Source organism: Apaloderma vittatum, unplaced genomic scaffold, assembly GCF_000703405.1.
Source record: "Apaloderma vittatum isolate BGI_N311 unplaced genomic scaffold, ASM70340v1 scaffold6139, whole genome shotgun sequence".
Classification (NCBI taxonomy): Eukaryota; Metazoa; Chordata; class Aves; order Trogoniformes; family Trogonidae; genus Apaloderma; species Apaloderma vittatum.
In genome coordinates this window covers 17309-33172 of record NW_009734499.1, presented here as the reverse complement: position 1 = coordinate 33172, position 15864 = coordinate 17309, and the positions used below count along the sequence as shown (strand labels likewise).

The following is a 15864-nucleotide window of genomic DNA, read 5'->3' as shown; positions in this document are numbered from 1 at the left end:
CTTTATCTTGAAACACCTATATTCCATTTCTTTAAAATGCTTGAGCGATTTGACCCAGCTGACCTTGACTCTCAGCACACCTCACTCACTCTTTTTTTTTTTAAGCTGCTAAAACTGATGTAAATGTTTTTCCAACCTTTCTCTTGCCACACGGACACATATGCCAGTACCAATCCTTCCTCACCATCAGGCTACTTAACTGCAAGTCATATCTTGGGACCAACTGCGCCAAAAGTACTGTACAAGGTAACATCTGAAATTGTGTCCCTTATATTGGTGAAGGGAGCTGAAGGGTACTTACAAATCTGCTGTTTGCTGTTTGCGACTGCGCAGACACAGGACGCTGCAAGAGACACACAAAGAGAATAAAAACCTTGTGTTTTCCAAGACACTACCAGGCCTGCCCGAGTTGCAGAGGAATCCCAAGTACCCTAGAGCAAAAGCACGTAACTGAAGTCGAGAGATATTGCTAACTTCTGTCATCTCACCTCAGATCTTCCTCATAATGCCCACAAACGCATCCCGCCCCCATTCCAAATGCAGCACTGATCACAACCTCACATGTGCTCAACTGTGCAGAACCCATCTGGACACAGACATAATTTTCCGAAGCACACAGAGAAGAACTCTGCAGAATGGATGAATGAACTCAATTCTCACAACCAAAATTCATATTTTTGTAAGATAAGAGTTACCCTGAGGAAAATATTTAATAGCTATATATTAAGGAGAAACACATGCTGTTAAGTAGAATTATTCATAGAAGAGAGGATAACAAAATAGTAAAAACCCTGAAACTTCCAAAGTCATTTCATTTAAACATCTCAACAGTATTCAGTTCTTGTGGAGAGACAAGATGCTGTATAACACTCCGAAACAGATGTAGAAACATCAGAATGTCAAAAAGTACCCTGTATTATATACCCTGCATATAGCACCAGGCCTACAAGCAAGACCAGTCTAATGACAGGATTATGTTTGAAAGAAAACTATTATCACAGGAGCTTAGATTTTTCTTGCCTTCAGTGGTATTCAGGCTGCCTTCCTCCTCTCCAGTGCCTAAGAGGAGCCAAGGATGTAAGGAAGTATTCTCTGGAGACCTATCTATCATTTCCAGCTGTACTGCTGCCAAGTTCTTCTCTACAGTCGGTCTATACAAAAGCAGGTCAGGTCCCTTTATTGCTTACGACTAATTGACAGAGTTCCAACCCAAATCAACAACAAGCTACAAAGGAAGCAGCTAAATTGCTCATTTCCCTAGAGGGAGAAATGCTCAGAGAGTCAAAGCAAAGAAATGACACACGGAACTTGCAGTCCAGTCTGGTGAAAATCAGAAAGCAGAATAACTATCTCATGACCAAGAACACTGGTATTAGCAGTTTCTTCCCCAAGAAGCAACTTTCACGATGATTAAATATAGCCTTTGTGACCAATCAAAACTTAAGACATCATGAAGGAGTTAAGAAAAGGAAAAGAAAAAGAGGTTGCAACTGAGAACAACTTAAGACATCATGAAGGAGTTAAGAAAAGAAAAAGAGGTTGCAACTGAGAATGGGAACAGAAGTATGAAAGATCCAGCAATCTGAGATAAAACGCATTTGGCACAGAGCAGGACAAAGCATTCCTGAACCATGAAAAAAAAAAATAAATCTGAGATAAAACGCATTTGGCACAGAGCAGGCCAAAGCATTCCTGAACCATGAAAAAAAAAAAAATTCTATATGCCTATTTAACCATGAGATTTCCATTTAGATACTAAAAAAACCCCACAAACTATGCTATAAAGCATTATCACTGCATTAGAAGGCTGTTCCCAGTAAACATAAGTAATGGGAGGGGGAGAGGGCACCTGTCCCAAAAAGATAAGTAAATAAATCCCATCTTATAATCACTGCTCCATCACATGAATCTTTGCACATTTCAACTGGCCAGGCCTTACATCTATTCCTGTTTTCTTAAGCAAAATAAAGCTCTAGGTTTAAAATCTCCTTAAAATTCAGTGTTTCCCAACAGATCAATTTTCTCAGACTGTCCTGTATAAATTTTTTCAGGTAAAAAATGTCAAATTATCAGAATTGGACTTCATTACTCTAAGAGAGAAGGTTATTTTTCTGCAACGTTTCCTAATCCGACATATCTTTTGTCTGCCACAAACAGCACCCTTACAGTCAGAGGGATTTATATGAAACCCTATCTACTGAATTGGCATTAGAAGCTTTGGACTCATGCACCCTACAGATACTCAAATCTCATCTAACAGCCATCCACCTCTCTCCTGGTGACTCAAGACTCCAAGTTTTACAAGAAGTAAATTGTTGCCAGTTCTTCCTAATATCAAAATGAACAGTGTTATTAGTTCTCTGTCACTGATCAAAAAAATCACTTTTCATTTCCTAATTGAACTTGAGCTACACAGACATGTTGCATGTCCCTTACAGGAGCATAAGCATCAGCTGCCGAGTGTCAGGATACACTGTTTGCCTGAGAAGAAATGAATCTGAAAGTCCAAATGACACAGGGGATCTCCCTGCCTTTTGTGAGTGTTCCTCTTCCACAGATATTTATGGAATCCATCTCATAGCCAAAAAGAGACAGAGAACAATTGCCCTTCAATATCACAGTGCTAAGAAAGCACTGCCTCAGCAGAGAAGTTAATGGACAGTCACAACAAGCCACTTGAGGCCTCAGTCCAAGGATCCACAGGAAAGGAAGTGAGAGATTCCAGGAGTGAATGGGAAAAAAGCCTTAAATTTCAAACGCAAAAAGCTCTTTCTGCTGAGGAGGAAGTCTTGGGACACATTCATAAAGCTCAAGGGTTCTGGAAGGTCGTTGCCGACAACAAAACAAAAGTGGCTGAACAGCTCAGGTACCTCCCCTGAGACTCTTCTGTAGTTATGCAACAAATTCAGACAACCTCACTCACTGCTACTCTCATTTGTGAGCCAAAATCAACAAGAATAACTTTCCTGCACCCTCCTCAGCTCCGGCACGTTGAAGTCACTTACCTGTAGCTTCTGGTACGGATTTCTCCTGACAGATTCAGATGAATGACAAATGGCTCGACTTGACCGCTGGCCTGGATCCTGGCACACAAAGCCTATGGGCATCAGGAGCCACAGCAGAACTTTAGGCAAATTCTAAAATATAAACCTAGCATTCCTCAGTCTATACATGACCTTCCTGTCCCCACCCAAAGACCCAAAATTATGCAGCTTTTTTTTGTTTGTTTAATCCCAAACTGTACACTACATTACATTTTCTGCACACAACTGGAACTTGCTTCAAAACCAAGTACTTAAACCAGATGGGTTACTGAAGAGCATCATAGAGAAAGGCTCTGTTTCACAAATAGCTGAGCAGGTCACCTGATGACCATTTTGCCTCTTTTAGTATTAAAGATAAGTGGCATCAAGTAACTGAACCAAGACATACTAGGGGGGCCTAAAAGGTGATGTGCAGCTTTCACAATAACGACCTCACTTCTAATACAGCCTAACCAGAAACCCCACATTCAACCCAAAAATGCACAAATACTGATTCTAAGGAATAAAGAGAAGTCACCTGCTAAAGAGAAAGATCAGTGTCTTCAAGTACCAAACTAAGGACTCTTAATACCACGTAAGAATCACAAACAGATTATTCTGAAGCTGAGATGTCCACAGATCACTTCCCAGTGCTAAATACAGCTGCTTTCCTTAACTTAATAGAGTTGTCCTCTGTCGCACTCATCTAATAACATGCAGCTCATAAATCTACCTTTTATTGGTTTAAATGAGGGAAAGATTGAAAGAGCTTTTTGGTTACACTCACCTACAAGAGTGAACATGTCTGAGAGCATGCTAGCTTTGATCTTCAGGTCCAAAGGAGCATCACTATACCCATATGCAACAGAGGACAAGAATAATTATTTGTCTGACATTGAATGAGAGGAATGCATCAATATCTAAGTTATTTTCCAATACAGTTTCATTTCATTGGTTTTTAACACAGGCATAATCAACATGGGAGGAAAACTAGGTGATTGTCACATGCATAGGTAAAAACTAAACAACAACAGATTAATCTATTTCTGTTTATCCTTCTTCACAACTCTAGTCTTCAAAAGCAGCAATATACTGCCTTGGTTTAGCTCTGCTTGACTAGAAACATTTTCTTTGAATGCACCTACACTACATTTCATGGAGTAGATGAAGGTTGCTGTCACAGCATTCTAAAAAACCTCATTTACCTATGTGTCTTCCACATATAATCATAAAATCAGATGGGTTAGTTCCAATGGCTGGGAACAAACTGTTAGGGAAGGTGACAGATACAAAGAGATTAGAAGATGGGAAGCACCCATAATATTATCCAGTGGAAAAAATCAATGAATACAGCTCAGAATGGACAGGCACAGTTTGATTCCTTGGAAGCTAGAGCATAGGAGGTTGCACAAAAACATTAGGAAAAAAGTTTTTCACTGTGAGGGTGACAGAGCACTGGAACAGGCTGCCCAGAGAGGTTGTGGAGTCTCTTTCTCTGGAGACATTCAAAACCCACCTGGACACGTTCCTGTGTGACCTACTCTAGGTGATCCTGCTCTGGCAGGGGGTTGGACTAGGTGATCCTTCATTAGACTATGAGGGCCAAGAAAACACTCTCTCTGTAAACTTTAGCTAAAGAGAGTACTAGATCAAAAATCTGAGCCCAAGCCTACATCTGCACACTCAAGTGAGGCACAATGCCTGAACTCTGCTTGGACTCCAAAATCTTAAAGCTTCTACTCAGCCAAGCAGATTGAAACCCCACACAATAGCCTGGAGAGTTTCAAAATTCATCTGTGATGGGAGATTATGAAGTGTTAACAATGACGATGGACTGTGGAAGAGAAATAATTAAGAAGAAAATGGAATCCCAGCCGGGTTCTTTCAAAACCTATTGCTGCAATAAGTTTGTTTATGCAAAGGAAAACGCAAAGGACTATCCTCTCTGTCAATTAGCAGGAACAAATACTCTGCAGGCGTCATGAAATTGGGAAGCCTAGGACCAGAAGTTTCAAGGATAACCATCTCCAGTCTCATATTAAACTGAGAATCACTTACCAGGCCAGTGATGGGGATAGGTTCACTTCCAACAGCCAAGGCTTGAGAGTGTCATCAATAAGGACATCAAAACCATACAGCTCTAGAAACACAGTGGACACTAAGTTTACCTTACTGCACCTTTAAACATTCAGGTAAGGTTCAACATTATTATCTATCAGGTAACTTCTATCTATATAATTTATGAACTCTTTAGGACTGAACAAATAATAGCATTCCACAAGTGGGAAACTTCACGTCCTTAGAATCAAAATTAAATACGTTCTGTTTGTGGGGGAAAGAGGGAAGTAGAAAATGAGTCTTAGAAAAGTACTATATAGAAAAATAAACTCTGCTGTCCACAAACTGCAGTTCATGCAGACCTCTACCACTTGTTTTCACAAAGAATTGTCAGAATCACAGCAGGTCAAATATACTTCTTCACTGGATCCTGGAACAACAGAACTTCATTCTCCTTTTCACTTTTTAATTCCTATATACACTGTTCCAGTCAGCTATAGAAAATCTTGCTTCTTTCAAGCATCAGCAGCTTTTCAATTATTTCTGTATGCCTTTCTGCAGTATCCCCACAGGAGCACAAGAGTCTTCTCCTCGGCAGCTCCATCTCTGTGGACAACCTCCCATAATTCTTTTACTGACAGCTTGCCACTTTGCAGTAAATCACTACAGAATTTTCTTTCGTTCTTTTTTCTTTAGTTCCTAAAACAGTCATAACATATTACATCTGCTAGATGTGTTCTGCTCGACACAGGTCAAATTGAAGCATCCCATTCCACAACTGATTTTACTACTTCACTGGATATAGACACGTTCTCTCTAGTTTGGAAAGAGTTGCAAGAAGGATGCTACATAAAGATAATTGTAAAGCAGAAGTTGGCGTTAATGTAATTCCCTCTTTCAGAATTAAGAAATACAGTTAATGATCATCAGGGCAACTTATGCACTTTTTTTCAAAACACCACAGAACAGGTTAGTGGCAGAGAAGGATTTCCATGGAGTTAACCAGTTCCCTGGTGCCTGGAGTGAAAACAGGAGAATTTCTTTGTCATGTTGCTTTCCTTGAATTCTGGCCTCGGCCTTTTGTCACCTGCCTCACACTGATGCTGGCTCTGGGGAGCTAGACTGCTTCACCAGATCTTCCTTGCAGACAGCAGCACAAAAGCTCATGTAGCTTATAATGGGACATTAATGAGCTGGTGGGGAGGGGCTTGGAAGAGGAGAACATGGCAGGAGGGGGAGTATTGCTTGTTCACTTTTCTAAGATTGTTTAGCCAAACACTGAGTGGGAAGCAAAGCAGCTGAGTTAAGGAGTTGGTTCACTCCAGTGAAATGAGGCTGAATCTACATTTGGCTCTCTTGCTCCCCAGACAGGAAAAGCTGCAGTAGGGGGAAAAGGAGGTGGGGATTATGAGTGTAAACATTGTCAAAGCATTTCAACCAGGAGAAACTTCTGATGATTTTAATACATTATTTCAAAACACAGTCTCAGGTTTGGTGAAGACCTGTGACTCTTAATGGCAGAGCAAACTCCAGTGGGCAGGCAGCTCACGCCCGAGGCAGAGAAGTGCTGAGTGGGCCTATGGCAACTGCTGGTCTGTGACCTCCTAATCCCAGCCAGGAAGCAAAGCATTTTGTTTTGACCAGCTGCTGCTTCTTTTGCCACTGGCCACTCCCTCCCTCCACCCCTCAAAGGACCTTTGCCAGTATTTTGCTCCTCTGACTTTGTCCTCTCCCACACTCTTCTCCCTTCCAAACCACCTGCTCTTTAAACCTCCCTCTTTCCCAGCCAGTTACTCACTTACTCCTTCCACTTTTACAAATTGATATGGGAAACCTCTTGACCTCAGCTAGCCCTGACTACAGTGCTGACATCTAATGCCACCTGCAATGCCTTAGGCTCTCCTACGAAGACTCCACTGCTGCTCCATAATGCCCCCATTCTCATGTCTTCTAGGTTGTATCTATGGCCCCTAGAACAATGTCTCCACAACCTCAGGTACACAAATCCACGTTCTGGCAACAGAATCAAGCCTCGCACATTCCCACATGAGACTCGCTTTGCACTGAGCCCAAAGTCTGCCTGGGATACCAGAGCACAAAAAGAAGATAACCTACCTGTAGTTTCAACTATCCTAGAAATATCTCCTTGGCACTCTTCCACATTTGGAAGATGCACTACCTAGATTAAACACAGAAGTATTCTTTCTACTGTGAAACTCAACAATAAATACATAGGCAGCACAAAGATGTAGAATCACATGAGCATAATAAGTTCAAAAGTGTATCCTCTGCAATTACTAACTTAAGCAAGACTTTCATTTCCCTCTCTAGAAAGACTAAAGAATACAGAATGACTAAAAAAAGAAAAAACCAACACCCACGTGCCTCAAGCAGTGGCAATAGTAGGTTTACGATAACCCACCTTGCACCACTATTTTTACTAAGAATAGAAAAACCTAAGATATCAAGCTCCCAAACTGTCTTTCCTTGTTCCCCTCCTCTTGCTACCACAATCCACAAAAATGTTTCGCCCTTGCAGTTCGCTGAAGAGATTGGAATTATATCAGGAGGTACCAGATGGTGCCAAATCTCGGCAGGAACAGCCTGCCCCTCCCGTCTGATCCCCATGGAGAAATCACTGCTGATGGAGCTTCTCATCCTCTGAAGAGAAAGGGCTAGCTTCAGACCAAAGTCTAACAGCAACAGCTCAGCCAGAGATTTTTTTGCCAATGTCATTACTTAAGACTAAGAGGAAGGCTAGAGAAATGGTCTCAAGCTTTTTGGTTCCAGTAAATTATCATGTATTCCAAATTTGACTCAAAATCCTGTTAAAGACTGCACTGGCACTCCCTTTCATATAATATCCCCAAAGAATTTGCTATTCTCTGTAAGTCTACAAACTAAGTCACAAGTGATAGCCTGGTAGCACAAACAATGTTTTCATGATTTTGCATAAAATAAGCTCAATTCCTAGAGGGCTGCTGTAATTCTGGTCTTTGTTTTCAGCTTGTTCACTGGGGAAAAAGAAACAGCTTTACTGCAAAGTATGTATTCTGCAATTGAATGGAGGCAATGTGAGGTTATGGAGGGACACATATACACTGAAAAAAAGCTACACGTTATGCAGCTCCTCAGCTTTTGCTATAAAAACAACCCTATTGTCTCATTTTAAGCAGGAGCATGCCTACAGACATTCCTAATGCAAGGAACTACACCTGTGCCACTGAAAGCAAAGTCTTCCCTTTTTCCTTCCTACTTCAAGGTATCCTGCAGACCATATTTATAGACAACGTATCAAGGAGCTTCAGTTTGGGAAGTTATTTGTGCTACAATTTCATCCAAAGCAGTAACCAGTCAGTACAAGGGAGAAAAACTCCTAAGAGGATAGTGATGGACATACTGTTTTATCAAACATACTGTCAAACTTGAGACTTAACAGACTATGCAGTATTTTGTAAACAAACTCCATCGCTTTATCCATCAATTAACTCCATCGCTTTTTCTAGTGGTGGTACAGTACCTGCTTCAACTCCAGTAGGGCACATCTTAACAGCTATGGGGACATGAACAACTCTACATCTTGCAGCCTATCACATTCAAGCCCCAAATCATTCCTATTACTCTACAAGAGGCCAGCACAACAGTTTAGGCTTTGATAAGCAAAATCCTTCACTGTATCACACCAATTAAAAGAATAGAAGCCTCTACTCTGAACACCAAAGGCTTTAGGTAAAGTACTGGTACCATAGCCTTGTGTGGGAATTTGCTTTACATACCAAGTAATACAGCTTGATTCCTTTTTTTAAAAGTTCTTTAACAGCAAAAGGTTTTATCTCTCAGTGTTGTTACAGGAAATGACCCAACACAAGGGAACAGAATCATTCCACATGTTGGTGTTCTTGTCTACTTCAAAATATACAGCATGCATCTGCCAATTTGTCACACTAGCCTAGCCAAAGGTCTAATCACTTCACTTACAGGCACTTTATGCACAACAGGCAACAATAGAAAGTCCAGCACTTACGACATCTCAACCTTTTCTTCTTCTACTGAAGTCTGAAGGACACTTAGTCACATTCCCAACAAAAATATTCAGAAGTGAACTAATTTCAGGGTACCTGAAATGGGAAGGGACCCATAAGGATCAGGTCCACCTCCCTGCTCCTTGCAGGAATACCTAAAACTAAATCATATGACTAAGAGCATCATCTAGACACTCCTTGACCTCTGGCACCACAGTGCTGGTGCCAGAACCACTTTCTTGAGAAGCCTGTTCCAGTGACTGATCACCCTCTCAGTGAAGAGCTTTTTCCTACCGTCCAGTCTTAACTTCCCCTGACACAGCTTCATTCCATTTCATTGTGTCCTATTGCTGGAAACTAGAGAGAGAAGATCAGCACCTCCCCCTCCACTGCCCACCTTGAGGAAGTTGTAGACTGCAATGAGATCAACTGTCAGACTTCTCAAAGCTGAACAAGCCAAGTAATCTCAGCTGCTGCTCATAAGTCTCACGCTCAAGACTGTTCACCATCTTGGTTGTCCTCCTTCTACATAAACCGCTACTTTCTTTGAAGAGAAGATTACAGTTGGGCTCATCACCTATACCAAAATCAGACTCAGCATCATCCCCTTACTCTGAAGTCAGAAAAGCTAGTAACGCTACCTTCAAGGCTAACAGCAAAAAGGATTCTTGGTGTAAATTGGGCTACCATTATAACCCTAATCTTATAGGGTAAATAAATTATCACCCACAAAGGAGAAAGTTCTTCCAAATAGTGTAAGATCATAGCAAGCAAAGAGGTTAACATCCCAATAACTACCTTTGGATATCATTTAACTTCCCTTCTGTTCCTCAATGACACAAGTGTAGATATGCTGCCATCTGTTCTTCAGCAAACTTAGGTGGTCAAATTAAGAAAATGTAGTAGCAGGTAGATCAAAATAAAAGCCCGCTGACTCCACAGATACACTGGGTATATGAGGTGAAGGAGAAAGGGAGCATGTTTCCTGACTTCATTAGTCAAAGCTGTTCTGATCTCAAGCTCCTAAACTCCAACAACTTTAGTCTCAGGCAAACTACGAGACAATAATAACCTGGAGTTCCTCACTTTCACATTGTCATCTATCTGCTAAAGACCTTAATGTCACTACAAGAACCAAGGGTAGTAGAAGACAATGAGAAGTGAGGGCTGATTCAGACTTTGGTGATACAAGTCCACAGATGATAAATTGCATTTCTTTATGTCTGATTTTAGAAGAGTTAATTCTTTCTAGGACTGCCACAGCACCTTGAGAAAGATGCTACCAAGCTGAGGACAGCTTCCTAAAGAAACCAGAAAGTTTCTGCTGCAACAGGGATCCTGATTCCTTCAGGTGAGGTCTGGGTGCTAAATCATAAACAATCAGTTAGGTGCCATTTAGAGCTATGAAGTGGCAAGCAGGAAACAGTGCAAGGACGGACTCTTACAGGAGCTATCACTAGAGGACCTATGGCTTTAACCCATTTTACCTTTCAGGCTCAGCTCACAGTTTTGTTAAATTCCAAAACCTACCTCGGTGCATTGGATCACCAGAACATCTGTCCTGAAAGGTGCAGGGCCCTTGAATCTGATGGTAGCCAGAGGACTCCAAGGACAACCTTTTTCAGATTTAAAATGGCATCTTTACATACTGGCTTTAAAGCAAAGATGGACAGTAAGAGTATAAAAATAGAATGCATTAATCTTTGCAAAAAAAAAAAAAAAAAAAAAAGTGTCTTTTTCCTTGACATGTCATTGATGAAACCAGGAAAAGATATAGGATATGAGTATGGTATATGTATAGCTGACCTAAGTCTCTAAGCAGGGACTCACTTATACTCGTGTCAAGCAAGTCTGAAAAGAAGTTCCTTAAGAATCTTAAATTTTTAGTATCCTGCAAAATCCATTACGGAGCAGGCCAGCACTATTCAGTACTGTAAATGGCTACCATTCTCCTACACAGCTCAACTGCTACTACTAAGAAATTTAAATGCTTATGAAGAACAGCAACATAGATGGTCAAGAACTGGTGATTAAGTACAAATGAGTACTTGTTCAAAACTTAGCTCCAGGTCAGCACCGCTGAAGCAGAAAAATTGTTTACTCTTTGTTCTATACCATCTTAATGTAGCAGTGATTATAACCATAAGACTGACCAATTCAACCTTAGTACATACGAGCAGCTAAATAAACTTTACTTTTGGTGGGATCAGCATGGCTACTATCCTATCCCGCCCCACCTTCTTGATGGCAGAAGAGCTTAACAGTGTCACGGTTAGGTTGAACAGAGCTGGGAATGAAAGAGAGGACTTATTGCTGCTTCAGGCTCATGTTTCAATGAGTACTGAAAACGGTCCTACACTGGATGCTGGCAAAAATACGTGCTGCACTCAGTTGCCTTTATTTCATCCCCTACTAAATCATCCTGCAGAGAAATTTTTCAGACTGTCTGAAAGCAGATCTCACTGCCTCTTCCAGCCTGCCCAGAAGTGCTTACTTCAGGAGGGAGAACAATGCAGTCTTTAATTGGCTTGGACATACGCATCCTATCGTCCCTCCTGCTTCCACACTGAGGTGCCATGTCCCTCAAAGTCAGTGCAAAAATCCAGTTTCTCTTAAAGAAGACTCCACAGGCAACCAACAACTCAACTAGTGACCAGCTTCATGACAATGCAGTGGTTCCGAGTTCTGCAGCATGCTCTCCTCTGGAGCTACGGGTTAAGGCAATTTTTACTTGCAGCTTAATTTTACATACGGAATTGTTAGCTAACTGTAAAGAAGAAAATAGAGGCTTGATATCGCATTGTTAATAACAACACATGAACAAGGCTGCAACAAAATCATGTATTACTTGGACTACTTTCTGTGACACACTTCAGAAGAACAAAACTACTGAGCATCCCAAGTCCTCTGAAAACTGACTACTACTAGAATGCAGTAAACAGCTCACATGACATGACCAAAAGGGGACTTGCTACAATCTTTCCACAAACTGTCAACAGCACTCTGCTTTGACATTAGAAAAAGAATCATCCTGACCTACTACTCTCACTTTCTAGGCAAGCACGGGCAGCTAGAACTATACAGACTGTTTCAATAATCTTATTTTAGAACACAGAGAAGCTGTGAACAGTCTCTTCCCTTAAATCTAGAAAACAAGTATATTAAAAAAAACCCAAACAACCAAAAACACAACACTAAAACACAACACAAACTTCCACATTTACTTGGGAAGGGAATAAAGGACCACAACAGTGCTAAGCTGTTAAGAGAAATACAGTGGGCAACCTAATCTAAACAAATAACTACTTGCAATTTAATTTTCAGCAACAAGGTGGCAATTGGGCTGGAGTCCTATTCCCTAGAACAGCATTACAAAGACTAGAGTAGAACACACAAGTTAGTCACATTTTTCTAGAAGCTTTCCAAACAAGGCCCATCTTGTATCTAAGATACAGGTTTGTGAAGTCTGAAATACTTCTCAAATGATTAGTCTTTCTCAGGACACACACGCAGTTTCATTGTTCACAGCTCAGAATGAAGAAAAAGGCTCTTGGGAGCCTCTGCATGCTGCCTTGAAATCTTCATTCCCAGTTTTCTCCATCATGTGAAGAGCTATGATCTCAGCCGTTCTGAACTTTTCCAGCTAGAAAAATCGTCCTTTACAATAGGGTGAAAAGTGGCAGAACCAAAACAGTGTCAGAACAAGATCCAGGGATGAAGAATGAACCATACAACATGACAAGGGCAGTTCAAATCCTTGGCATAAGGACCCCCACTTAATTGTGGGGGAAGGTGGCAGAAAGTACTGAGCTCTGGAAATGCCTCAGGCTCCCTAGGGAACCAGTATGGCTCCTACTTAAGCTCTCTTTCCTGGGAAGCTCTTAATTTATGTTTACACTGAAATAAATGGAACAAAACAGTTTATTTGTGGGGGAGCATCTGAGAGGGTGGTTAGTGCAGCCCTGGGGAGGCAGCAGGAAGTGGGATAACCTCAGAGCCAGGCCCAGCAGAAAGCACATGAGGAACACTCGTTTCCACACATGCAGCTCAGAGGAATCTAGAGACACAACCAAGGGAGGAAAAGGGAGAAGCCAAAAAAAGAGGCAGTTGAAGTTATTCCGTGTGGGTTTTTTAAAATCCAGTTGTTGATATTTCTGGAGTAGCTGATAAACTGCTACTTCTTTAAAACTATTATCTAACTCATAAATCCCCATGCATGCCAAGGTTCTCCATCTTTGAACAGAAGCATCAGTCAGTCAGGAGAAGCTAAGGCCAGGAAGGCAGCCAGTTTGACAGGTAACTACAGCACCTATCAGCCATGGTTCCTCCTTGATTCTTGACTGTCTCATCACCCTTGAATACCCAAAGACATTTACATTAGTGGTGAAAGCCGCAGAACTGTCAATACCCAAGTGCAATGCAAGGTACAATGCAATCCACACAAATGGATTTACCTGTCACAGCTAATTTAAATACAAGTCCCAATACCTAAACACCAGATAGCTTAAGCCAAGCTTTGCCTTTGGTTTAAGCACTGACTGTGACTAATTCTAGACTCATTTCCCCTACCCTAAGACTCCATCTTCATGCATGTGTCCACATGAGCAAAGGGCGGCTAAGAGTAGAAGGAGGCCTCTTTAGGGAAGGTTGGGAAGCAGCGACTGGAAAGCGAGAGAAGGCACACTGTGGTACCAGCCACTGCTTTCTGGACCTCGTCCCAGCATCTGCTGCCAGCGAGTTCCAAATTCCCTTTGCCAGCACATAGTTCTGCATCCAGCCTCTGCCAGAAATAGGCTTTGACGCCACCGTGTGGTACCGTCGCACAAGCACAAGCCCAGAAGCATTTACCACCACTGTCATTCCAAGCACTGCATTACACATTCCTCCCTTGTCCTCAGACACATGTGAGACAATAATTCAGAACAACATTGGGCTAGATGGCTCAATAGAAAATATTAAATGCTCTACAGGGATGTTTAATCATCCACAGCCATCCTTTGCAAGGGCATTAGCGGGTCAGTAACTTGAACTTTTCAGTAGTTCTCAGTTCCTTTTGAAGTTCTTTTTCATCATCCCATGTTCTAGCATGAGATGCTGACGAATGACACTGGCACAGAGGCAACTGTGATTCAACATCCCTGCCCTCACAGAGGCCTACACTGAGAAAAAAAACACCACCCCAACAGTATCTGGCTTCTGTGCAACAGTGAATGCACGTTCCTCCGTAGCATCAGAAAGCTGGAAGTTTCAAACAGTAATCAAGCGTCAATAAACAAAAAGATGTCCCCAGTGCCTTACCAAAGCAGCTGCCACGATGTGAGAGAAAAGTTTTACAAGCTGTGGCAATGGCCAGCTCAGCAGAAACCACAGTCTTGATAATCAGGTCCTCCACGTTGGCCATGAGTGCTGCAAGGAGGGGAGGAGGGGGGGGAAAAAAAAAAAAAAGAAATAGTAGATTGTGAAGTAGCACATGGTATCTAGAAAGCCTGATAATATGCACATGGACAGACATCTTTGTGAATCAAAGCACGTGAGTGCCTATGGATGACAAAGCAAAGGTATGTTTGGAAATTCATGCAAGCATAAGTACATAGATACATGCATAAGTATCCTAGTGCAAAAATACTCACAAATGAGAGTGATAAGAGTAGATGTACAACGCAAGTAAGCAGAAACATGTGGCGAGCACATCAGCACAAGTCAGCTGGAGTCTAATCACCACCCACTCAGAGTATTAGGAAGGATTTAACATGAGTGAGTTAGTGAGATAAGCCCTTCAACTACAAAGAATAAGCTATAGCCACTGAGATACAAAGCCTTTTCTTGTGGACTTTTATGTGATAACTGTTCTGCGATGTTGCATCTTCCTCTAAAGCAGCTGTTCCTATACCATGATTCACAAATCATTTCAAAAAGCTATGACTGGTGACAGCTCCCAGCCCTGCTGACCTATAGATAATCTGCAGTTTCAGTAAGGAAGCTCTCCGGCTCCTGTGTGAGCCTGTAAACAGAGCCCAAGAACAGAATCTGAGCTGGCAGAGGGAGCAGAAGGCAAGAAAAGATGCATGTAGACCTGGATTCTACACTGGGCTTAGGATGAGTCATGCGACAGAAAGAACATCACGCTTGGTTTCTGTCTTCAAGGACAAGCAATAGAGAAGTGAGAGGAGGAGGGAATGAACAAACACTGGAGTCCTAGTCTGAAAAGTTAGCAGGGATCATAAGGCAGCCTTCCCCGCTGCAAATACACAAGACCTCCAGCAAACCCATACAGACATCCTTGTCCCAAAGAATCTCTAGTACAAAAGCACATGACTAGAGAGCTTGAGTTAGGTCTACAATTACTATTTCTTATGCTCAGATGATGAGATGTAGGGATCTGAATAATTACAGAGGGGCATGCAAGCAAATTCAGACGTGAACTTCTGTGCCAGAAGATGACTAAGTGAAAGCAACACAGCACAGGAACATCTAAGTGTACATAAACATCCCATATGCAAAAATCTTGCCAGCCCAGCCCAGGCCAGCACTTTCCAGTCAGCGTTCTGCCTCCCTATGACCAGAACCAGATGCATCAGAGGAAGGTGCAAGAAGCCTTGTAACAGGTAGTTAGAGAAACCTGCTAGCATTGCTCATCAGATTATGTAATAGTTAAGAGTGCATGTTTTAGACTTCAGGTTGGGGTGGGGTGTGGAAATGGATCAATGTAAATAAGTATGCGTACACAGCTTACTGGAAACACATGGCGCAAGTGACTGGAC

General features: G+C 41.8%; 1 protein-coding gene across 1 annotated transcript in view; it reads right to left on the bottom strand.

Annotated features, from left to right (window-relative positions):
• Positions 1–301: 301 nt before the first annotated feature.
• Positions 302–15864, bottom strand: part of LOC104279114 (tubulin polyglutamylase TTLL5-like) — a gene marked incomplete at both ends in the record, with an annotated part of 30452 nt that continues 14889 nt past the window's right edge. Inside the window, 6 exons of the mRNA XM_009876294.1 lie at positions 302–343; positions 489–586; positions 3006–3097; positions 3811–3872; positions 5082–5163; positions 14402–14509. Of these exons, the coding sequence (XP_009874596.1) occupies positions 302–343; positions 489–586; positions 3006–3097; positions 3811–3872; positions 5082–5163; positions 14402–14509 (484 nt within the window). The remainder of the gene's footprint in view (positions 344–488; positions 587–3005; positions 3098–3810; positions 3873–5081; positions 5164–14401; positions 14510–15864) is intronic.